Below are 25,313 nucleotides of genomic sequence, written 5' to 3'. Positions count from 1 at the left end.
CCAAGAAAGGCACCTTCCAAATAAAATGTATTATTATTATTATTATTATTATTGTTGTTGTTATCGTGATCATGATCATCATCATTATCTATATACACCATATGTGAGTGAGTGGCCTTGACAAGAGGACATAGTGGTGCATTTGTAGTTCTATGAGCGTTTGCACATTGGTACATGAAAATGCACTTAATGACAGTTAGTTATTGATGTATTGAGTATATTAACTGTATATTACTGTAATTTATTCTGTATTTTGCCATGATTCTGGGGTCGTGATGATGGGGCCCTTGAATATTGTGGCCCAGGGTACAGCAAAGTGTTAATCTGGCCTACCTACCCATGGGGGACCAAATACTCTTTAAATGAACTAGGTGCATCCATATTTTTATTTGCAAAAAAAAAAAAACATGTGAAAACAAAGTTGCTTTAAGATTTGCATTATACATGAAATGAATAGAAATATAAACTAATAAAATGCGTACAGACAAAAAAGACCAAAAAATAAATATATTAAATTAAATTAAGTACTTTGATTATTTGTAAATAACATTCTTATATTATGCTATAATGTTTAAGTGCATTTTATTTTAAAAGGTTTAGGGCTTCCCTTTAAGAAAAATCTCTAAGCGTAGATTTCATGTTGCTGGATTTCTTCATGTGGATGTGTCCATAATAAATACTTCCTCAGCAGTGGTGTGATGGGAGTTGAACTCCAAGCTGCTGACCAATCAGATGGCGGCTGTGCAATCATCCCAGCAGCAGCAGCAGCAGCATCAGTGTGTGTAGTGTGAGTGTGTGTGAGTGTGTGTGTGTAGCAGCTTTAAACGGGGGAATCTGGACACCCTCTCTGAATTGAATAGGACCCTCTGCAGGCAGGCAGGCCGTGCTTTTCTCTGCCTCTCTCAATGTGCTTTTTACCAAATGGAAGCAGAGGTGTTGAACCCCCAGATGATGGCAGACGTCAATGGCAACAATAAAATCACCAACGCGGAGCTGGAGGTGTTAAAGCTGCAGGAATTAGTGCGAAAATTGGAGAAGCAAAACGAACAATTGCGGACTAGAGCTAACGCTGTAAACAATTGCTCCATCGGCCCTCATCTCCAGACCTCGTTGTCGTGTCTGCACGGGGGTACGGCGTGTCTGGGTGACAATTTCTCCACCAAATATGGCATTTCGAGCCCCACACAGTCGCATTCGTGCACCCCCGGACCCCGAGGCTCCACAGAGGAGCCGTTCGCGTATTTTCAGCCGAGCTCGGTGTCTCCTGACGCCGCTGGGGAGGACAGCGTCGCCGCTGGAGCCACAACTGTTTTGGATGAGGTTGATATGTTGGACCTGGACACCGTGCTCCCTGTTGGAGAGCCTGATAGCTGGTAACCCCTCTGTTTATATCAACCACTCTATTGCACTCATATATATGTGGGTTGGGGAAATCAGTGCTTGTGTTGATTTGACTCTAATAGATGCTTAACAGGCCACAGGATTGTCAACTAGCCACATTTTTGTGTCATCGTGTGTAATTCTACCCTGCTATGTATCCTTATTGATTACAGTATTGATTTCTCTCCTGGTGGAATAGACTTGCAGGCACCATGACTTTTTTTTACAGGAGGAAAAAGACCAAAAATATATTTGACTCACTCCCAGAATGCACTGTGCATGCAGCATGGGTATCTTTTCAGAGTAAGACAGCAGTGAGATGAAATTAGAAACAATGACCCCCTTCAGCCTGTGATCAAACAGCTCGGCTTTGTGTGGAGTGTTCAGCCCCGGGCTGAACTACTTTGAAGCGCTGTATCTGCTGACTTAGGTAGCTCACACACTGACATGCTGACTACTGAACCGTTTCCAGCTTTATGTATCTAGTGAGATGATGTGGAAAATGTAGCACACAGCTGAATGTGGCACCAGCGTATTTTCACTCCATTTAACACGACTAAATGACCTGCATGTCAGTGCAACGCCGTGGCCTAGTTGCTGAATAAAAAGTCAGCTCTGCTGGGTTCATATTGTTTTGCTTGGACACAGAGGTGACACATCAGGGGTTTTTTACAACCCCGTTTATTTCATTTTCAGGACTCTATCGCTCTCTAGCAGCAAAGGCACACACAGCTATATATTTAAGCTATTGATTTATTTTATAATCTTGTTATTATTAGCTAAACTCAGAGACAGGTAGTTTGTTTTACCCTCTTTATTCTGTAGTCAGATTTGTTCCGCTGATAGCAAGCAACCAATAAAATGGTGGTCCAATTTCCAGGTTATAAACTCTTTCTTAAGTTTCCTGTCTTGATTTTCAGTAGGGATTAAATTAACTGGGGACAGGGTGCCCCTTGTTGTGCCCATGTTTGTGGAAAAAATGCAGAAAAAGTTCCCTCTGGATGCCCATATAGTCATAAAAAGCAGTGCCGAAAACACAAGTGGCTTTTATGGTGCCTTCCCACCAAACATGAGATGCAGTGCATTATTTTCCGCCCTTAATTGAAAAAAAAATGCCCTCTGGGGTGCCCTTAAAATTGAGAAAACATTATGCAGTGACATACAGGCCTGACATGCTAGAAAACTTTCTGCATTGGCGCCCTTTTTCTTCTTCTTTTTGCCCCTGCTCCTCAGACAGCCTGAGTCCGCCTCTGGTACCAGCCAACATTTGCCTTGCTGACAGCGAGTTAGTCAGTATGACAAATAACACGACATTTATCATTTAACAGTGGCTGGTGTTTATCTGATGTGTCGCATCAGTTTTGCGCTGGGTATATATTATGTTGCTTATCTGCAGATCATTCTTGGACAAAAACAGACCTTTAAAACAGTTCAGTTATTTTCTATAATAAGGTTTCTTTGCTTCCCTGGCACAAAGCGGATAATAGATAGCAATAAAAACAAATAAACAAAACTTCATTATGGGCTATCGGCCAAATTGTCATTTTCAATAGATTATTTTCTCAATTAGTTCTATAATTTGGTGTATAAAATGTCAGGAAATAGTGAAAATTGTCTTTTATAATGCCAAGGTGGCCTCTTCAAACTCATTTTTCAAATCATAACTTCATTTTTGGCAAAGAAAAACAGCAAATTTTCAAATTTTTAAAGCTAAATCAGAGAATATGTGTCAGTTTTGGTTACTAATGACTAAATAATTAATCCAAACAGTTGCTGGTTAATCCTGCCTTGATTGTGTCATGCATTGATTGACAGATCGTTTCAGTGCTGCATGTCTCCACCACCCACTGTAAGGAGATATTTAATCATCCTGTGTCTCCCTGTAGCAGTCACGTACTCACATCCTATACATCACTGCACCAAGTAAAGCTGTCAACACATGAAATTTTATTAGACGCTGCATGTTGGTTTCACAGCTTATGTTGCCGCTAGTAAAATGGCAACAGCTCTTTGTGGGAATTTTGAACTTTTAGGGTGGATTGGCATTTGGATTTTCATGAAAATCACTCCCTTTACACAACCACAGCAGGTTTACTGCTGCAAAGTCAGGCTTTTCTTTTATGTGAGAAATATTGCCACTGTAAAACTTGTTCCTCCAGAGCTCTGAGATATACTGGAAAGCAGCCTCCAGCTTATTTACCTGCTGTTCTTACTGACTGTAACAATATAGATGTCAGGACTAATTTGTGTTGTTTGTTGCAGGCTGTACGTGAGTCCCAAAGCCAAGCTGCACGGTGAGAGTCTCCTCAGCCCTCTCCAGTGGTGCAGGCAGGTACTGGACCACCCAGGGCCCGAAGTGGAGCTGGCCAGGATGACCCTGTGTCACAGACTGGACCAAGGTACCGTGTATTTACCACTCAGATTAAACAGCTTTTATCTGCTGCCACATCTGGACATCTGTCTCTTTAGCTGCGGACATGTGATCATAAGCCGTGTCCACAAAATGTCTCCATGTGCAGCAGGATTTCAGCAGCGGTTTCTGAGCCGTGGGAGCGTTTCTCCGCACAATCGTTTCTCACCATTCGACCGTTTAACTCACTCTCTTTAAATTTATGGGTTTTTAAGCACCTCAGCCAACTTCCCACTGAATGATTATTTTCTGCGGTAGTTGGAAGGACTCCCATTTACACATTTCAGGATCTCTGGAGAACAATTAAGATCACTTTAAGGGATTTGATACTCTGCTGCTGACATAGAAAAAAACACAATTCCATTTGGAGGAAGTCATGCTGTGCTGCTCGACGGTATTACACTGTTAAGTGGAAAACAGAGCAAAGGGGATTATAAAGCTGCAGTCAAGGTATCACCATTACACTGCATCACCAACAAGTGGTTCTACGTACCTGTTAAATATATGCATTTTAGAAAATATGCTTTCGTTCTTGCCTTTCTTGCTTTCATGATAGAGCTGAAGCCTGCAGCCCATTAGCTTAGCTTAGCATAAAGACTAGAAAGCTCCAAGGATACTATAAAAGAAGGAAGGTTTGTTTCTAGGGTTGGGCCATTATTACCAAATTGGCCAATGTCCACAGTGAAAAATCACGGTGGATGATGATATCGTCAGCACAAGTCATCCAAACTACTCAAATCGTATGTTGCACAAAACCCACCACAAGGGCAATGTATTAATATATCAATATACAATATATCCACCATTAAAATTAAAAGGATGTCTGTCATCTTATTATTTCCCCAGAAATTAGTGCCTTATACATTACAGAGACTTAAAAATGAGAGGACGTTCTTAAAAGTTTTATTAAGTTTGAACGAGTTCTCTTCTACTAATGTGCACCATTAAATAAATCAGAATTGTTATTTAATGAATGCCACCACAAATGCGTGCACAAGTGTATGTCTGGATGGGGGGTGGGGCTTTTATGACACATTAGCCCCTTTCAGACTGCTGTTTCAAACTGCGATATTTACGCTTCTGTGACGTTTTTGATCGCGCCAGGGATCAATGTGAAAATATGTGATGTATAATATTTGTGTGACCAACACTCGGGTAATAACAAAAGAAGTGGAACGTATCATTAGAAAGACACCTCTCACTTGAGTTATCATGTTAAACAAAATGCAGAACAACTTTGCTTGAGTCTGTAGAATTTCTACAGCAACAAACACACAACGTGCAATTCTTTTGCCATCATTGTTTTGAACGTGCTTGCCGCCAACGCTTATTGTACACATATTTGCTGCCGCTCTGTTTCAAGACACTACTGTCTACTCCCACATGTTTCAATGTCGCATTGAAATGTGAATGGACGCCAATATTAAACCATTGCAGAATCAGTATGAATGTCCTCTCGCAAAATGACGGCAGATATTGTTACGGCACTTTTGTGGCACGTTTGTGGCACTTTTGTGGCACTTTTGCAGAAATGCAGTATGAAAAGGGCTTCTGACTTGTCCACATTACACAGATTTGTCATCTCCGTACCAACAGAGTCACCTCAGCATTTTTTTTTAAATTTCAGCATGTGGACAATTGCTACATAATTTATCATCATATTTTGTTGTGTTTTGACTAAAAATAACAAGCTGAGGACGCACCTGCATTCACAGCTGACCTGGATACGACATTTAGATTCCGTTTTCTCAGAGTATTGGGGATTTCTGCAACAAAAATGTTTTATTATACACACTAACTCACAACCAGGATACTTGTAAAGCCCTTCTCAACCAGGACACTTGTGTGCTACTACGTGACATTTGCTGCTTGACACAGTTTTTATGAGATTTGGTGCTTTACAGCCGTGCACGGGGATATGGTTGCCATAGAAACCATGCTTGCATTAACTGGGTTTTTGAAGCAGATTTCTGCTCAGTACTCAAACAGCATGCACAAGAGACTCTTGTACTGTTGCATGCATGAATATATATACTCTGTGTGCTTTGATTTTAATATTTAAAAAAGAGTCCTAACATTGTGGGTTTGTTGTGCATCAATAATGCTGATTTGTTAGTGTTTGTTTGGATGTTCATTAGTGTGTGTTTGCAGGGTTCAAGGTCCCTCTTCTTCCTTTTAAAAGCTGTATTCAGGGAAGGTTGGCTCTCCTCCTCTGGGTCATGAATACATCCTTGTCTCAGAGCTCCAGTAGCTGTTGTTTGTGTAACTTGCTGTGAATGCTAGTTTTATCCAGTAGCGGTTGAGCCTAATTGTGTCAGGAATGCCAAATGCTGCACTCTGTCAGGTGTGTGCCTCTCTGACTACCAATCAGCAGCGGCAAACTCAGTGTTTACACTCTGAACAACCATCTTCTAACATCAGTCATGTCATTCAGAGCTGCATTTACTCACTGCTCGCCAGCAAGGATTAGTGAGAATGGAGGGTACCACTTTCTAATGAGGGATACTTTAGAGTTTAAGAGTTTAAAGTAATTGTATTTTATTGAGGCTTAATAGATAATTATTGAAGTAGTACTTTATTTTTAAAGTGGCTATTTACTTATTAATTACTCAGCTTGTGTTCCCGTAAATTCTTGAATTCTTTTCAGACACAATCCTCCAAGAGATTGATTAATAAAGTTGTGAGAAGATATACACTCTGTCTGTCAATAATAAATCACATTGTCACAATCATTTCATGGAAAAAGGTTACCACTAAAAAGAAAATTTACAACAAAGTGCCCTTACATTCTCAGCAATAACAAACACATTAAAACAACAATGCAATAAAGGGATAAATAAAAACAATATTAATGACAGAAAACTTTTTAAAGGTTGTCATGATACCAAAATATCAAACTTGAATAAAATACTAGTATTAAAGAATGATACTCAATTCCTCTTTCGATACCAAAAAGAACAAAAAGTCACAATTTTTATTAACAACCTGCACACTGTGTTGGTACACTGAAAATGTACCAACATACAGTTTATTTTCTTCCCTGTTGTTTCATCTGTGCTGCCTTTGGGTTGAAAATCTGATTCTAGATCTGTTTTTTTATTTTCTTCTATACTTTGGATACTATCGAATGTAGATATTTTATCATTTCAAACTTATTGTAAAAGTCTGAAATACGTTTCACTATGTTCTTGCATGCCTCTACGATGAACAGAGTTGGAAAACTGCAGAAATCCATAATTAAAGCTGTTTAACAACAGCAAAACATCCAGTTACAAACTCTAACACAGCACGTGCAGTATGATCCAAGTCTCATTTAACATATGCATTTTTGCTTAAATCGTACCATTAGCACTTCCGCATAAACAGTTTCACACTTGCACAGGCGCGCTACTCATCTGGATGTGAGTTAGAAGTATCAAAAGTGTTTCAAAAAGTAATATTTTAGCGAAAATGTGTGTGTTCGACTGGATAAATGCTGCAACCATTTACTTCAGTTAATGAATAAAAACCTGTTTTCTCCACACTGAGGAGACAAGCAAGATTTCTTCACAGATTCGAAATAACAGTGGGTCAATAATTGATGAAGAAATGGTCATTTTAAGGATGAAGTACTCCTGTAAGCCATTCATAAGGGCAATGTGTCTCTTTGAGCTAATAGACAAATCCTAACACACTGAGATCTACTACTGACCTCTAAACTTAATTAATAATTTTAAATCATTATTAAAGCCATGTGTTATAATGTGTAAATGTTTAATAAAGTATATTTTATGTTGTGCCATTTAAAATCATACAGCAGGAAAACCCCATTTTAAGCAGTATGACTGTAACCTCCAAACCCCAAAGTAGACCATAGTAGATCTAATTCTGACTTTGGGAATGGGATGTAGCCTACATGCACAATCCCTGATTATCCTTCCAAAAAAATCTGTAGTTTAGCTCAATAAGCCGCAGTGGTAAGCTAAACCTCGTCTTACTGTATCAGCCTGTTCTGCCTGAGCGATGACCAAATCATTTAAAACATCAATACTGATCTGTAAAGAGCAGATTAACATTTGGCCAGGGTGTTTTAGAATATAATCAATGTAGTTCATGTGTGTGGGGTTGTTTGTTTGTGTGTTTTATGGGAAAGCAATCAAACTAACATGTCCTTCACTACGATCTTGTGTCCAGCTAAGCGGTGGCGAGGAGTCTCCTCTGTACGTCCGTACAGCTGCATAGAGGGGCTGTCCACGCTCAGCTGCCCCGTCCTGCCTTACTCTAAACCTGCTGCACTAACCGAGTCCCAAGGTAACAAAAACATCATGCATTTAACTCCTGATAACGATGAGTCACTCTAACGCCCAATAAATTAATTACTGTGTGAAACTGCTAACCGTTTCATCCAAGCTTAAGCTACAGTATACACCTTTTCTATCAATATTTTTGTTTTTATTTTTTAATTTCTTTCTTTCTTTATATTCATTCTTTTTTGCTATTTTTTTATAATGGTCACATAATCCCAAGACAAAAAAAGGACAAAACAATAACAAACAGTACAAGGACAGGAACAATAATACAGGCCAGTTAACAAAAAGTTCCTCAAGAAATAATATGGCTACTAACAAGATTGTTAGTAGTATTGTAGACAATGTTAGTAGCCATCAGTCTTCAGTGAAGTATATATGGTGGATGGATATGAAAAAGAGGAGAGAAGAGAAGATAAAAAAGGTTCCCCTAAAGAATGTTCATAGAAATTATATATTGCAGATATAATTTCTATGTGCATTCTTTAAGGAAAACTGCTAATGAGAACCAAAATACTTTTCAGTGTGCATTTACAGTTGTTAACTGGCAGCAGCTTTGCCTGCAATGTACTGTTTGTTTGTTCTTAGTTCCTTACTGTATATTAAAAATAGAGTTCATAACTAGAAATTAATTTCCATTATATTTTTGTATTCTTGTAAATTTACAGCACAATACTGTTCACTAATTACTGAATATTTACAGTACACTGTAAAACATTTCAGTGTGAATTTACAATAAAAACATATTTTTCAAACATGTTTTTGACATCAATACAGTAGAATACGGTTCATATTTCACTGTACATTTATATCTAAGGTTTACATTAAACCACTAGTAATAATGTTTTTTATGTAACCTGGGTAGTTTTCACCAAATACTGTGACCTTCTTCAATCACACATTAAAGCTACCCAGAGTCTGATATTTTGGCCTCTGAACAGCACAGTTTATTTTCCATTCTCCTCATCCAGTTTTATTCTGCCAGTGTGGAGAGTGAAGCCTGCTTTTCTAACCTTCGGGCCACAGCTGCCCTCATTCCAAAATCTAACAACTTAACAAAATAACAAAATAACAGAAATACTCACAGAATGTGCAAATAAATGCAAATTATTTTTTTACTTTTTGGCCTAAAACAATGAATTTCTTTGCTCAAATGAAAAACCAACTCTTTCCTCACTGCTCCCTTTCAAATCCAAATTAATAAGAACACCGAGCCAAAAGCATTTGTTGCTTCCAAAACTAGTTTTGGAGCTTGCTGCATAAACATAACCCAGATTCTTAAACAACCTGTTACTTGCAATTTACAATCAGATTACAACAGACTCCAGGGAAGAGATTATCAGATCATTGCCACGGACAGATGGAGACAAGAAAGCTCAAACTCCCCCAGAAGCCTGCTCATCCATATTTCATATTAACTCAAATGTCAGTGGGTTCAGGTTGAGCTTTGATTTGCATGTGAAGGCTGCTGATCTGTGATTGAATCTTCGTTCTCTTCTCTCTCTTGTTCAAAGCTCCGTTGCCATCACCTGCTCAGTCTTTCCTCCAGCCGACTCTCCCACTCAGGCCCAGCTGCAGCCTCGGTGACAGAGCGCCCACCTTCCTAACAAACTCTGCTCTCCACAGTAAGACCTCAGTGACAGCGTGTCCGCTCTGCTCTGTCATTCATGTTTCATCTGGTGTGAGTCACCATCCATCTGTGGTCATTATAAGCACTTAAACATCACATTTGTTACGGAGACGTCTTCTCTGAGCGCCTGTATGGAATGCATTGCGTTAAAACCAATCACATGACATGTTTAGGTGATATAGCCGTTTCTCTCCTGTCATTCTTTTTATTAAAATTTTTAAAAAATATAACAGTCCAGCACAGTAGACATACAGATAGTATAAAATATGTAGCAAATCCTAAAAACGTCCACAGCAATGATCTCAAAAGTCCTTATTAGGTCTTTCATTTCAGGCAGTTGCACTCGGAGTTCCAAGATAGTCCAACACTTTGCCAAACTTTACTGTAAAGAGATCCTTCTTATCATTAATACAAAATCTTAGTCTTTCCAAAGAAATATAGTCTGATAACAAGGACTTCCAGAGATGTATTGAAGGAGGTTCATCTCCTACCCAATCGGTCATAACAGCCTTCCGGCCCAACATAAGCAAAAACTGAGCAATGTTCTTATGTGACCTCAATGATTCAAGCATATTCCTGTGTGTTTTTTAAGACATGGGTCGCAGACATGCAGCAATCAGTCCCCAGTCTTCCCTGGACAGTGAGGTGGGAGTGTCAGAGCTGGAGGATGACTCCATCTCTATGAGCTACAAACTGCAGGACATGACAGACGTGGAGGTCATGGCACGACTCCAGGAGGAGAGTGAGTATCTCTCTATCTATTGACTAGCTAAATGTCCTGTAGGTGCAACTACAACTACAGAAAACCAAATATAACTTCATGAAAAAGGACCTGAAGTATAAATGTTGCTTGCAGTATAAATGTGAACCTCTACAAGTTACTAATATGAATCACCTTCATAACAATGTTTCTTATTGTGGTCTAAGTGTTACTTTAGACTTCAAGTCCTCCAAGAGGTTTAGTTTGTCACAATCTTGTGTTTATTAAATTCACAGTTACCTCTTGATGAAAATACTTTGATTGTATTCTTTTGTGCTTCTTTTGTGATTTTAAACTTTTCTCTATACTCTTTTGGGTGTTTTTTTATCTTTAAGACCCACTTCAACTCAAAAATGTTTTTTTTTTTAATGTTTCTTTCCCCTAAAATGTCTGACCTTGACTCTACTGACTTGTATCCGGGCAAAGTTTGTCACTAGAGAGGTGTTTTTACATCCCTCTCCTGAAGCAGTTTCCCATTTCCCCTAAAATGTGAATATTTGATCGTATGTCAGACAAGCTAGATTTGGTACATCACAACTATGAAAGCTATTCATTTTCTGACATGCAAAAGCCAGAAAAAACAGAAACCTCTAGTGCGGAGCGGAGTGTCAGTACAGAGAGTGACAACACAGTGTTACATCGTAGCAGATATTATTGTGCGTTTTACAACCACTAACACTGTGTCAGCCACTGCCAGTTACAAGCTGACAAGTTGACAAACAACATAAAAGATTCTAGCTACCCTCAGCAATCTGGTACGTCTGCTAGTCGCTGAATTTGGTGCACAATAGATTCCATATCTGTATCTGGGTCTGACCCAGGCTCAAACATGTACAGGTTCATCTCAATAAATTATTAATATCATGGAAAAGTCCATTTCCAGTAGTTCAAGTCAAATAGCCCCAACCAAGTATTGAGTGCATATAGATGGACATACTTTTCAGAGGCCCACATTTCATTTAAAATTGGTCTTTTGTAATATTAAAAGAATTGACACTGAATTTTAGGTCTTCATTAACTGTAATCCATAATCATTAAATAAATTAAGACATGAAATGTCTAATTCTGTGTGTAATGGATCTATATAATGTGTTATTTCCACTTTTTGAATTGAATTACTGACATAAATAAACTTTTCTATGATAGTCTAATTTATTGAGATGCATTGAATTCCAGCCCCCTTTTAGAGTTTTCTTTTTTACTTTTTATGTGGAAAAACCACGTTAAACAAAATATTAATCATAGCAGAGTATTTTTTCATACTATAAAACATGTCTGGAAGAGTCCTGAGACAATACAAGTGAATGACATTATAAAACACTGATCTAGCCTTCTGAAGAGACAGAATACTGATGTATGGCTGAAACTAAGATAAATGTTTGACCTCTGAGCAGTTGAAGATGAGATGACAGTTATATCCTGATGTGTGTTGTTAAATTATGCAGGAGATTTCTGCAGAAACGTATCAGTCTGGTCCACCAATTCATTAACTGAATAATGGATGATGGGCGCCTTACAGAAGGAGATGTATCATATACTATAAGAGGTTCAAGCTCGTGTTTTTTTCACAGTTAAAAGCATTGATCTGTCATCCTGTAGGTCTCCGACAGGACTACGCCTCTACCTCACACAACACCATAGCCAGCCGTCGCAGCTCCAGTTTTTCCTTACACTCCCTCAGGCGCAGCGAGATGGACCTGGAGGAGGAGGACGAGGAGGACGAGGGCTACGACCAGCTCCCTCCTCCCCAGCCTCGACTGTTCCGCACAGGGTCTATGCAGCGGGGCGGCCTGCCCCACTCCCACACCTTCTCCAGTATCAGAGACTGCAGACGCAGCTCGCTCACACCTCAGTTTTCACTCAGTGGACTCTCCCAGTACTCTGGAGCCTCCAGCCTGGCTGCAGAAACACACACAGCATACAGGAATAGCACAGGTGAGTGTTTAATGAACTCCTTGTCCACTAAAAATCTCAGTCTTTGTAGACAAATTGTTCTGCGAAATTTATATAAATGTCCTAATTCGGACTGACAGCATCTAGACAGAATTATCCACATTCAAGACGTCCCCAATTTCTGACCAGACAGTTTCTGCATGCCAAGAAGGATTTAAAGAGTGCTCTTGGTTACAGGATTTAAAAAGCATCCTCAGTTAGGTCAGTGTGTCAGTGTACTTTGTTCTGTTCATTGCATGACTGACCGATGCTGTAGTTTAAAACTGATTTGACTGACATATTAAGGATCATATTTAAATTTTTCTCCCTATAAGGACTTTCATATGCTGTGCATTTAAAGTTTAATTATGGCAAATGTAGGGCTCAACAGTAATGGTTCTTGAATTTTCTTTTGAACCTCTTAAAACCCACTTTTGCCCAGGTCGGGTCAGGTTTAGTCAAAGACCATTAGAGAGCAACTGTCAGGCAGAAACACACATTTGAGAAACTTCATTTGAAAGTTAACATCTTCAAAGTTATGAAAATGTACTTGTGTAGCCTAAACTAAACTATCAGTAGAAACAAACAAAAGGTTTTAACCCTACCTCTACATTTTATATAAAGGACAGCAAAATACATTTGGGGCATTAGAAATTATAATAAAATATTGTTGTTACAATCAGAACCATGCTGCACGCATGTTGGTGCTTTAGCTTGAATGTGAACAGATATCTGTTTTAAAGCAAAACAAACTAACAAAACAAATTAAGCTCTATGACGGTGGGGCGTACAGTTTGTCTAACCCGTCAACATCACAAATGAATCTGCAAATGAATTCAACTGACAAAGAACCAGATGAATCTGAGTCATGGATCAGTTTTGGCAGGCAGAAGCTGACGCCTGGTTGCCAGCCTGGCAGTCACTTTTTTAGGTTAGTGTTGAGCACTGAAGTGTTTTAGAAATGTTTGGAAAACTTGGTTATTTGCTTTCTTGCTGAGACTTAGATGAGAAGATTGCCTATGGTCTGCATCTTGTTTGTTTTTTATTTCCTGGCTGGAAGCAGCGACTTTCATATTTCCCACAAAATCTCAAATTATCACTTTAATGTTGGAAATGTGAGTGAAAAACTTCCAAAAGCTCCACATGGAGAAAACACCGACAATATCTGATTTGGTTTGTTGATATGGCTGCATAGACAAGCTACGGAGAAGCATGCCCAACCTGATCCGAGCTCCCAGCATGCCCAGTGTTCCCAGCATTCCTTGTCTGGCTTCCCCTGTCAACCCACCCTCCCACGGCCCCTCCTCCCTGCCAACAATATCCTCCCTGCGGAGCAGCCAGAGCTTTGACTCATCCAGTGGGCTCGCACGACTCCAGTCCTCCAGTAAGAATCTTTCCTTTACATCTATGAATAAATCAGATGTGCACGGCTCATTATTTATTAATAAAGAATGTTGCGTGCTGTTTTCTGAAGACATGACAATTTCAAATGCATTAATTACAATTCTGTCACTGATGTTAGACTTAGTTTCATCAAACTGCTCTCTTTCTGGGTTTCAGTTCCCTCCCCAGGCCAGCTCACTCAGCGAGTCCAGAGCGTGGGGAACTTCCCCACCACTGCCCGACACACACTGAAAGCCACAGCCTACGTAAGCCCCACGGTGCAGCAAGGCCCCACCTCCTGCTCCCTGTCCACCTCCACCAGTCTGAACTCCATCCCCAGCAGTGCTGCGCTGCCACAGCCCCTAAAACCCAGCAACAGCTTGGTACCACAGCCCCTAAAAGCCGGCGCCAACCAGCCGGCAATCACTCGCAGCTCGCTTCCTCGCCCAGCCTCCTTTGTAGGAACAAGTGGAGTTCCACGTGCAAGTAAAATCACCCCACCCACACGCAGGTAAGAGCAGTGAGTTTAATGTGACCGTATCTATCTGTTTAACAAGTTTATACTGTAAAACTTAGAAGCAGGATGCATTTTAAAACTGGATTCAGAGTGATGTGTCCAGGTTCCCATATGTGAGAATGTTGCTTTTCTTGGTTTTACATTATGGCAAATTTAGTTTCTATAATATGAAGCCAATGGGACTTTGATAGCACTGACATATACTGTTGAATCTATGTAAACAGTCCGTTTGAAGAGCAGAATTTTGGCTGAAATGTAATCTCAACAATTTTTTTTTTTTTTCTGCGGCCAAAATTTTGTCTGAACCTATAACATCTACTAAAAGCATTGATGATGTGCTAATTGGACTGTAAACAATGTCACACAGAAGAGGATGTCTTGGCCTGGCTGCACTAGAACCCCAGAAATATTGTCCCCAAAACTAAATCATTGTCAGACGATAGTTGTTGGGTTTCAAAATTGGAGTAAATTATATATTTTGGGCCGTTGGTCTTCTTAACCTTTTTTTAGCCAAAGACCCCTAACAAGATAAAGAATATACCTGGGGCCCCCTTTTTCCTTTGAATAATTTGATGTTGCCTATTTTTTACACTTATATAGTTTGCATTTCAGAACATGCACACAAATCTCAAGAGAAAGAGTTTTTTAGATTTTACTCTAAAAAACATAAAAAATAATAGACCTAGTCTGGAACTCGAATATGATAGGTCTATGAAATAGTTTGTGTAAACAATTTATTATTCATAAAATTACGAGATAAATGCAGACTATAACAAACTACATTCAGTTTCAATTGGGACACGTTGCAGATGTTTAAACATTTACACTGATTGTCCTGAGGGAGGTGCTATAGTAAAGTTCAGATTTTTTAAAGACAAGCTAAATCGGTTTCTCAATGATGCATGAGGTGGATGATGCATTTATTTTTTATTTTTTGTTGATAATTTACGCATTTAATCAGCTTGTTTCTTTCTGTACACAGTTTGCTGACTCCTCCAAAGAGCCTGGCTGCCCTGAGCGCTCTGAGGGACGGCAGCTGGAAAGACGGCTGCTACTAAACCCAAATAAACTGAAGCTCAAGAGGTGCACAGGGTAACGCTGCATGGGACCCAAAAGTGTTGCCATCTGAAGGGGCCCAGTCTTGGGCTGTGACCCAAGAGAGAAGGACTGTTAACATTTCTAAAGCACTGCTCTTCACTGAAGGCTAAAAGTAGAGACTGAGAGCAGTACGGGTCCAGCAGGCTGGATCTTTACATTTACTACCTGCTGAAACACAGACTGATACACAATAAAACAACCTGGCAATATTCCGATAATCAGTTGTTAAATGTGAACTGGATCTTCTTTGATATGTGTTTTTTGATTTGTCATTGTGGATAGTTACAGTAAGGCTTTCATTCAACAGAATGAACATTTCTCTCCAGTTGAAAGCTTAGGAAAAAAGAAAGAAGAAGCCCACGCTTTTGTACATGCTTTTAATTATTTCATATGACTAATTTTGTTGATTTTTGTCAGACTGTGGTGTCAGATGAAGATGAACCTGGAATTTTGTTACATCCTGTGCCTGTTTAAAAGTAGTGTGATTCATGTTATATTTATTGGCTGGACCTCGCAGCACTTTCGATCAGAATTATGATTAACATGTTTAAAATAAATTATCTGCTTCGTTTCTTAAGTAAAATATGACATTCATTAAAGTAAGTGCACACACATTAACTTTTCTTTTCCTTTGTGTTTACATAAGAGCTGAGATTTTTAATGTTCTTTGATAAACATTATCGCTGCAAGATATTGCACAAAGAGCCCCGATGCTTTTTATGGATGACAAGACTTTAAAGAGGAGGTGAATTTTTAAAGTGAATAAAAGCCTTTCAAAATAAGTTTTGTATTTTGTCTTGAATATAGTTTACTTGGTGGTTCATGGAGCATTCACATACTCCTCGGATTGTCCGAATTTGTGAGTTGGGAAGTCGTTTTTCCGACATTGATGTGTTTCTGAGTTTTAAGTTATAATGTGGAAACAACATGCTACAAATACGTTGTGTTTTCTAACGAATTAATGTGGACGGTACAGTTATAACTTAAAACCTTGTTATAAATTAAGATTTAAATGCAATACAAAAAAAGTGAAACATTTCTTTGATTCAACCCAGGATTTAATTCTGTCAGCCACGTTTCTGCATTATGTGGCTCAGCAAGTCGTGTTGGAAAATTTTCACAGACTTGCAGTATTGTGGTTTTGACTTGAAGGGGCATTCACTTGAATTTTCCCAGTCTGGGAATAATTTTTCTGATTATCCCTGATTATATTCATGAAAGCTGGGTTGACATACGAAAATAATTTTTGAAAAGGATAAATGCCAATGATCAACTACAGATGGCATTGTTACTCCACTGTACACAGTGACAAGCTGACATTATTCTGTAATATTATTAGTCACATTATTATATATTAGCCCATATTTTGAGTAACTGACATATTTATTTGCTTATGTAAAAGGAACAATGTATGTTCAAAAAAACGTTGTTTTTTTTTGTTTTTTTTTGTATTACTGTGAATTTGTAGAAATTAGCTCAACTACTAATTTAGTCAAAAAACTGAATATTGTTGAATAGTTCCTCTAAACAGTCAATACGGCAACACTGTTTAACATGCTCAACTAAAAAGGAATTTGGTCAATTTTTTTCACTTTTTAGAACACAATTTAGGTGCTGAAAACCATTCGCTCTTATTGTTCCAGGCAGATAAAACAATTGAAGAGAAACTTTAGTATTGTTTTCCATGTTTTTAAGTCTAAGTGACTAAGAGTCCATGATTGAGTCAGAGCACTGCCGTCCATCAACCATCAGCCGAGGGCAATTTGCCCCATCAATGTAACATTATGTAATAGTTGGAGAAAAGGGACCAGTTTTATCTTATCTATCTAACAAATGAGATTTGAGCTGTCTTCACTACACGCTGGTTTATTTATATCAAAACAGAATACAAGCAAACCCAACTGTCTCAAGATCAACTCACAAAACAGAGAATAGGTATTTTTTATACTTAATAATGTCCTTTTGTTGTCTAATTTATATCTTTGTTCCACCCACTATGCGTTTGTCCCTCATAACTGTTTTTTCCTAGTGAACCTGTCTCCAGAGACTCTCATGTCTGAGCAGTTGACCCTTCTTCATATTTCTTTCAAAGCCTGAGATTAGTCCGACCCAGCCACCCTCACGTACTTGAGACAGCTGTTTCAACTGTTCATTTTCTACTTGAGACAGAGAAAACACTCAGAACCCAGAACTCAGAAAACACACAAAATCACAACATGAGATTGTGCATTATGTAGAGGTGGGTGGTCGTTGAGATACTTGAGACAGGATCCTGGGAGTAGATCCTCTTCTTTTTGACTTCCGCAAAACAAAGCTTTGAAGTATCTATTATCCCATCATATTTCCATCTTCCTCAGTCAGTTTGTCTCTCTCCCTTCTGGTCCAACATTAAGGAAAGGACTTCTCCATAAACAAGGCTTGGTTAAACACAATAACAAACAGACCGAATTGAGAAAAAAAGGTAAAGAAAAACATTTTATTTCTTTGCGAGACACTTATGGACACTTAATAACAATCTGAGCCTCTCAACAACAAAATCAAGCATTTTTAATAGACGTGGATTCACGTGTGCAGTCGCACCATAATTATTCCAATTGGCTGCAGTGCTCTTGCTTAACACTGGACCAGTTTCAAAAAGTTCTTCCTATGGTGGATATAGGGAAATAGGGGTGACATTTAAACATGTTTCCCTTTAAGGCATGCAATGGCCTTAAGGTGAAGTGCTATGACAAAACAGCCTTCCAATTACTGACAACCACAAATATAACAGTGAAGATTTCCCACTTGTTTACCTGGTAGCAGGTAAGAGCGGTTAACCTGACTGTTGTCATGTGGAACTGAAGTGACTAATGTTTAACAGAGCAGTGTGTTGATGATGAATCTCCCCAGTAACACTGAAACCACGCTCATTTTTGGCATACTGTACCTCAGGGTGAGTAAATAACATCTCTGCCTGCTATATATGGACTATAAACTGTAAGTTTATTATATAACTATCTTGTATATCTGCATATCTGTGCATCTTAAATCATTAACGCATGATCTTTGTAAAATTAGGTTTATGAAGACATTTGTTTAGAGTTCAACTTGCTGCACTGCTGGTCTTTTGGAGTTTGAGATAATGCCAAACAAAGCACAAGAGGTATGTCATCTGTTTTCATTTTTACTTTCATGGATTTTAAATAAGCAAAGATATTTAATTGACACTTTAATTTGAATACATTTATATTAAGCTGATTTTGTTTTTTTATTCTATTCTTTAGGATGCTGTGATTAACCTGAAGACGTTGCAGGAGATTTCCACTCAGCTTGGTTTTGAGTGGACAGTTTTGGCGTATGAACTTGGCTTCAACAGAACGGAAATTGGGCGGTTCCACACTAAATCTACAGAGAAGAGTGTCCAGGCCAGGACCATGTTGGAAAGCTGGTATTGTCAACGTGCAACAGATACTGTATATTTTGGTGTCATTCTAGTAACACAATGTTTTCATGTGCTGGGGGTGTTTTCTGAGTTTATAGCACATTATTAACATAAGGATATTATCAGAGGGGTACCAGTCTCATCATTTTGTGCCATGTTTGCTCCAATTTTACTTTTCCAACCAACAAGAATTCATAATTTGACACAATTACATTATTTTTAGATTCAAATAGGTGTTCTGTGCTTGTCATGTATTACGTTTATGGAGGTATTTGTGTTTTCCTAGACTTTAGGGCTTTCTACTCACTACCTCAACAATATAAATCCATTGCACTATAGTGTAATGCACTCAAAAGGTTTTTTTTCAGATGTCCATCTTTATTCCCAGGTATGAGAAGTCATGGGACAAGCCCAATAAAACCAAGCTGCTGCAGGATGGACTGGAGCGAGCAGGCCGAAGGGACCTGGCTGAGAGGCTGCGCTGCCTCCACTGGGGCCACCAGAAACTAAGCCAGAGGGTGGAGCTGCCCTCCGCCTTCCCCTTCCTCATCACAGTCCACAAGACCATTCACAACCGAGACGCACTACGCAGGATCAACGACCTCAACCGTAGATACACTTAAAACTTGGTGGGAATGTACGTGGTTATGACCACAGGTCTTATTTTACAATAGTTGGTTATAGCTTACTGCACACTGTATAAAATCTTAAATAAGTGTTATGAATGTCACTGATGAAACACATAAAAAGCATGGGCCATTGTATAGCCACTTTAAGAAATTAAAGTCTTGCTAGTTTTTTGGACCCATCTTTATTATTATCATTATACAAAATGGTGTAACACATCATATGCTTACAAAATGAAAAAGAAAAATGCAATAATTATTTAATAATTAAAATTGAATATGATTTATCAACCTTCATGCTTCATTGGTTTTTTTTGGGGGATGAACCAGTCCAGATCAATCAAACCTAAAACGACCCAGTTACACTAACCAATCAGGGAGGTGAAGCCTTTCTTAGCAAGGTTGTGTGAGCGAACAGTGAGCCAGAGCGGAAGCTAGCCAAGATTGCCTTCAAAGTAAGAGATACTTTTTTTCCATTTTGGGTTAAAATGGCAAATGTTTAGTAGTGAAAAGTGGTAATTATGAAAATAGGATAAAAACATGATTTAGGTCTTATCTGGCTGGATATTTGGTTAAAATGATACAATTGTGTGAAAAACGTCTACGTGAAATTTGCTTTATTTTGGCAATTTCTCCTGGAAGATACAGCCCGTTTGACACTGTTGTTTTAATGGAGCCCTGGCTGTCCCCTACATTCAAAACAGATATCAGCATTGACCAGAAAAATCAAGGAAAATATCTCTACTGTCAAGGGATCTATCCGGGTGTAATTTGTGGGTTATTTCCGGTTTTAAACGCGACATTATGTTTAGCTGGTTGGCTTTCAGGCACACAGGCTACCGTTCAGCTGGTAATGTATTTTTCACAGCATTTGTAATCGGATGTGTCATTATCAGCGAACAGACCCTTTCGCGTTGACTATGTCAACCGCATGACAGTGGTGTTTATTTTGACACCTTCGTTGGCGTAAAAAAAGCTAAGTGCTCTCCGGGGTCGCAGCAATGGCTACGGCACTGAGTTGCTTCAGTGGTCCCGAGGTGTTGGAGAACGTGAATCACGCTCGGGGTTTGATGGACGAGTTGAAATTACTGTACGACTGCCGGCTGCTCGGGGACGTTACTATCGCGGTTGAGAGTGAAGAGGAGTCGCTGGAGCTCATCGGGGAGGCACCCAGGGGTGACATTGACCAACTTTTCCTGTGCAGCCGCAACGTCCTCGCCGCCGCAAGCCCGTACTTCAAGAGCATGTTCACCGGGGGGTTAAATGAGAGCATGCAGCAGAGAGTGGTAATCCGCGGAGTCGACTCTGAGTCCATGTCTGTTATCATCGACTATTGTTACACGGGCAGGGCGACCATCACGGAGAGCAACGTCCAGAGGCTGTACGCAGCTTCCAACATGCTCCAGCTTGAGTACATCAGGAAAGCTTGCTCCAGCTTCATGACAAGGAGGCTGGACCTCTCAAACTGTGTGGGGATACTGAAATTTGCAGACACCTATGACAATCCTGAGTTAAAGGAGAATGCACAAGCCTTCATAGCCAGGAATTTCAGCCAGGTGTGCAATGGAGGGGAGCTATGTGAGTTGGATCTGCTGCAGCTGAAGGAGATGTTGTCTTTGGACACTTTGGATGTGGACTGTGAGAGGAAGGTATGTTCAGCTGCCTTGCAGTGGATAGAGGCGAATGCACCGCAGAAAAGAGAGGATGCACTGCAGGTTTTGAAGTGTGTGCGCTGGAACTTGTTTACAGAGAAAGACAAGTGTTACCTGGAGGGCCTCATGGCCAGGCCTTTAATAGACAAATACCTTGCATCTTTCTTCAACAGGTCTGCAGAGGACAGCTGTGGAATGTCTGCAACTCTGGACACACCAAAACATAGAATAGGTGTAAGCGCAAAAGAAATGATTCTCTTCTTTGGCCTACCCAATGACAACATAATGTGCTGTGACCCTTACTCAGAGGACCTGTACTTCATGGCTCCTCCTTTAGAGGACCTCAGCAGTCAGGATTACAAACGATCCACCATGGAATCCTTAATCTCCTGTGCAACACCTGAAAACAACTTGTACCTTGCCTCCCACCTGTCTAAACACTTCTGGCTGTACAACCCTGTGCTCAACAGCTGGCAGGAGTTGGCAGAGAGGCTGCTGGGGAGGATACACTCTGGGATGGGCTACCTAAACGGCCATGTGTACCTTCTGGGAGGGAGAAATCCAGTGACGGACGCCAGACTGAAGGAGGTGGAGTGTTACAGCGTCCAGAGGGATCAGTGGACGTTTGTGGCTCCTTTGCCTCATTCTTTAGGTAAAATGCAGGTGGTGGCACTAAACGACCACCTGTATGTGGTGAACAAAAGGAGAATGCTCTGCTATGATCCTAGGAGGAACCGCTGGCGCCACTGCGGCTCACTGAGAAGGGACAAGCTTCACAAGGCTTGCGTGTATCAGGACCAGATCGTCTGTGTGTGTGACATCCCTGTGGTGAGAGCTTACAGCCCCACCAGAGGGGAGTGGAGGAGGCTGGGTGACATTCCCATTGACAGCCGTGCTTTAAATTACCAGGTGATCCAGCACAACAACAAGCTGCTCCTCCTCACTCAGACTTTACTGCAGCACAACAAAAACAGGGTCCTCATTCATGAATACGATCCAGCCAGGGACACTTGGAAAAACATCATGGCAGTGTATGTGTCCACCCTGGGGCCCGTGTGTGTTTCAACACGCGTGTACCCGGCATGCCTCGGCTCTGCTCACAGCTTCTCAACAGAAGAGGACGATGACAGTGGCTCCAGTGCTGACTGGGACTTTGATGGGTTGACGGACGCGGACTCGGACTCTGGCAGCTCTAGCTCCTTCTCAGATGAGAACTGGTAGATAAATGCTGTGTCAAAGACAGCTTTAACTTATTTATAAATAAATGGATTTTTACAGGGTTCAGTCTGCCAGGAGAGGTCACAGATGCGGATTATATTCAGTATTAAAGCCAGCCATTTACAAGTTCATCCAAATCTTTACTTCACACGGACATACAGATCTCTTCACCAGTCTGGCTCATGATTATTTACTGAAGGAGAGAAGAAATGAAGCAGAGTTGGTTCCAGGAAGGCCAAGAGACAAGGGCTTTGTTGTTCAACTTATATCATGTGCTGGCAGCATAAAGGACAGCAATGCTGTCTGGTACAGTAGAGTATTTTCAACACAACCCAAGAGAAAAATTTGATAGAAACATAACTTTTCAGCAGCAATAAGTTCCCATGTACAGTCATTATTCAACGCATTAATTAGGGAAGCTGAATGAAGCTGGTGAGAGAGACTTAACAAATAATGGTTAAAAAAAAATAAATCAGGGCAGCAGAGGCTGTTAAATCCTGACTTTCTGTCTTTATGACACAACCTACACCTCCCATAATGTAGTGGTTTGCCTTTGCAGGGTAGATGCACAAGAATAAAAGAAATATTTAGAAAATGTATATACCTTTTCACAGCAGTGATGTTTTAACTTTTCAAACACAGGTGTTACTAATAAAGTAATTAACTGCCGACACATCGTTAATGTTATTACTTCCACCTGCCATGATAAGTCAAAATGTCAGCTGTGGCCAAGGTCTGTGAATCTAATCAAGAGTGCTCTGATGGTGCCAAGGCTTCCAAGATCCTTAAGGAAGCAAAGAGAAATGAAAAGAAATACTGGTGATGCTCTTCAAACAAAAACATCAGTCAAATCCAGTAATTCAAACATGCCTATCCTGCTCTTGACTTCACATTAAATATAGCAGGGGAGTGTTGTGTCTTTTGTGTGTATAACACCTCTGTCTGCTACATTTCTTTTTCATTTTCTGCCACTAGGGTTCTCTAATAGGTTTCTCCAATAACTTACTCCAATAACTTAAGTTCCAGACATTCAGGAGGTTTTCCCAGGAGAAGAAGAGGTCTCAAAATTAAATAGATCTGGTGATTTAAAAGTGTTTAAAAACCAGTGTTTCTTCTACACTGTTCAGAGGGTAAAGGACATCCCAGGGGGGCTTCAGGCTGCCACTAACATTCGCTCAGCTCATTTCTCTAATAACTTAACTCCTGACGTCCGGTGGCCAAAATCCATCATCCAATTTAAATATTTAGAAAAATTAACAAGATTTTAGTTTATCTTAAAAACGTGGCTTAAAACTGAAAAAGCTCAATTATGACAGACAACCACAATGCTGACAAATGCACAAAGGGAATGTGATGCCAATAGAATTATAGATTTCTCTTCTGCAAATTAGAAACATTTGGGGTAATGTAGGTACACAACTCCACAAAATATATAAAATAGGAGTAATCCTTAGACATTTTAATGCACGAAAGTTACAGACCAACCCTTTATGGAGGGTATGGTAAAAAAAAAAAAAAAAATTTGGGAACCACTGCCATAATGCAAATTGCATATTTCTTTTTTACTTGATAATGATGATGATAATATCAGTTTGCAAAGGCTGACTAGACTCCCCATGACTATTTAATTGACCTTGACATGTTTAATTGGCAGATTACGTCTATAATACCCAGGTCTTTGTTGCGTTACATGAAGACATTTTTGTGACATTATTTAGCGTGAATAAATTATGATTGGTGTAAAATCATGACTGTGACCTTTGGGACATTTGGCAGCAACAAGTGCCTCATGTTTATGACTTTAAAAACAACATGGTCATTTACAGGGCTTTAAAATTTGCTGTCCTTTTTTATGTTGTTGATGCACATCAAGAGGTCACAGCCAGTGTTGTGAAAACTACTCGGTGAAATTCTGAAGCCAATGTACTGTACACTCACTCAGGTTCAGGCTTCTGCAAAGAGCCTGTTAGCCATGATGACTCTTTGAGATGTAGTAAAAAATTAGGTGGTTTTTGGTGACAAATGATGAATTTTATGAAATGTATTTGAAACTACTTTATGGAGTGAGTGAGTGTGCGTGCGTGCGTGCGTGCTTGCGTGCGTGTGTGTTTTAATCTATGATTTTTAAGTTAATGTTTATCTTCCAATCAGGAATCAAAGTGTTTAAGTTGTTTTGTCCTGATTGTTGTTTTAATTTGAGGTGGCATGTAGTGAAAGTTTTGTGAAGCCATTGTCCTTCCCAACCACCCTGTACACTCAGTTACCAGTTTATTAACTGTGTTTAAACACACAGAAGTGTTTCTAATGTGTCTACTTACATTGATATTTAAGCTGTAGACAAAATATTAGAAACACGCATCAGTATTTAACACAATACCACAAACTACAGCTTTAGAAATTAACATCCTGTTGAATCAACACCTCCGCAAAACAGTTTTGACACTTGAACCCTTTATGAAGATATTTATTACAGGGCTGTTGTATGCGGCTGTATTGGTTTTAGGTAGTTGGACTGAAGAAAAAAAAAACTGGTAATTGAGTGTGAGGGGGTGATGGGCTGTGGTAACACACATGGTTTGGATTATAAAAGTATTCAGTGTATGTGTCAAATAAACATCCATGTCTGCTGCAGAAGAGTATGTCTATGTCTTTTTTTTTTTTTTTTAAAGTATGTTTATGTTATGTTTGTTGTATCACCTGAAATTAAAGTTAAAAAAATAATTTAAATGAAAGTAAAAGCCAAGTAATTTGTTTCCTTAACTATACATTTATATATTATTTTATGAACCTATTAGTTTTTTTATGGTTTGGTAAATTAATTAAAGAAAACAGGTGTGGAAATAAAAAAGTATATATGTTTATGCGTGAAGGGTTTAACCATTAAAATAGAGAAATTACCAATCTATCCTAGAAACTGGGCTTGTGTTGTGAATATCGTTCATTTCTCTTGGCTCCTCCAAATCTCGCGATGTCTCAGTGCCGTTTACATCCAGACAGCGA

The 25,313-nt window shown here is 39.5% G+C and overlaps 3 protein-coding genes across 4 annotated transcripts; all 3 read left to right on the top strand.

The window, feature by feature from the left end:
* The first annotated feature begins 803 nt into the window (after positions 1-803).
* Positions 804-16,292, top strand: slain1a (SLAIN motif family, member 1a). 2 transcript variants are annotated; one of them, XM_059343515.1, is made up of 9 exons: positions 804-1,373; positions 3,643-3,779; positions 7,964-8,080; positions 9,591-9,701; positions 10,299-10,448; positions 12,066-12,401; positions 13,594-13,782; positions 13,959-14,292; positions 15,281-16,292. In XM_059343515.1, the coding sequence occupies exons 1-9, from the start codon at positions 922-924 to the stop codon at positions 15,354-15,356; spliced, it is 1,902 nt and encodes a 633-aa protein (XP_059199498.1). In that variant the 5' UTR covers positions 804-921; the 3' UTR covers positions 15,357-16,292. The 2 variants fall into 2 exon arrangements, with proteins under 2 accessions (XP_059199498.1, XP_059199499.1); XM_059343516.1 differs by lacking the exon at positions 7,964-8,080 and having other exon boundaries at positions 15,281-16,291.
* A 1,929-nt stretch (positions 16,293-18,221) lies between these two features.
* On the top strand, positions 18,222-19,440 carry wu:fc50b12 (uncharacterized protein LOC103911624 homolog). Its single transcript, XM_059343242.1, has 3 exons — positions 18,222-18,538; positions 18,660-18,823; positions 19,206-19,440. Exons 1-3 carry the CDS (start codon positions 18,518-18,520, stop codon positions 19,438-19,440), a joined length of 420 nt encoding a protein of 139 aa, XP_059199225.1. The 5' UTR covers positions 18,222-18,517.
* Positions 19,441-20,100: 660 nt separating this feature from the next.
* kbtbd7 (kelch repeat and BTB (POZ) domain containing 7) lies at positions 20,101-23,312 on the top strand. The gene has a single exon (XM_059343454.1). It carries the CDS (start codon positions 20,445-20,447, stop codon positions 22,314-22,316), a length of 1,872 nt encoding a protein of 623 aa, XP_059199437.1. The 5' UTR covers positions 20,101-20,444; the 3' UTR covers positions 22,317-23,312.
* The last annotated feature ends 2,001 nt before the right edge of the window (positions 23,313-25,313 follow it).

Source organism: Centropristis striata, chromosome 10, assembly GCF_030273125.1.
Source record: "Centropristis striata isolate RG_2023a ecotype Rhode Island chromosome 10, C.striata_1.0, whole genome shotgun sequence".
Taxonomy (NCBI): domain Eukaryota; kingdom Metazoa; phylum Chordata; class Actinopteri; order Perciformes; family Serranidae; genus Centropristis; species Centropristis striata.
This window is presented reverse-complemented; position numbering and strand designations above follow the sequence as displayed.

What these genes read in the sequence shown, in the direction of transcription:
- slain1a (XM_059343515.1), top strand. Translation starts at nt 922, where the DNA reads ATGGAAGCAGAGGTGTTGAACCCCCAGATGATGGCAGACGTCAATGGC. An exon ending in GTGTCACAGACTGGACCAAG is followed by an intron (nt 3,780 to 7,963) that starts GTACCGTGTATT and finishes TCTTGTGTCCAG; the next exon opens with CTAAGCGGTGGCGAGGAGTC. An exon ending in TGCACTAACCGAGTCCCAAG is followed by an intron (nt 8,081 to 9,590) that starts GTAACAAAAACA and finishes TCTTGTTCAAAG; the next exon opens with CTCCGTTGCCATCACCTGCT.
- wu:fc50b12 (XM_059343242.1), top strand. Translation starts at nt 18,518, where the DNA reads ATGCCAAACAAAGCACAAGAG. An exon ending in TGCCAAACAAAGCACAAGAG is followed by an intron (nt 18,539 to 18,659) that starts GTATGTCATCTG and finishes TCTATTCTTTAG; the next exon opens with GATGCTGTGATTAACCTGAA. An exon ending in AGGACCATGTTGGAAAGCTG is followed by an intron (nt 18,824 to 19,205) that starts GTATTGTCAACG and finishes CTTTATTCCCAG; the next exon opens with GTATGAGAAGTCATGGGACA.
- kbtbd7 (XM_059343454.1), top strand. Translation starts at nt 20,445, where the DNA reads ATGGCTACGGCACTGAGTTGCTTCAGTGGTCCCGAGGTGTTGGAGAAC.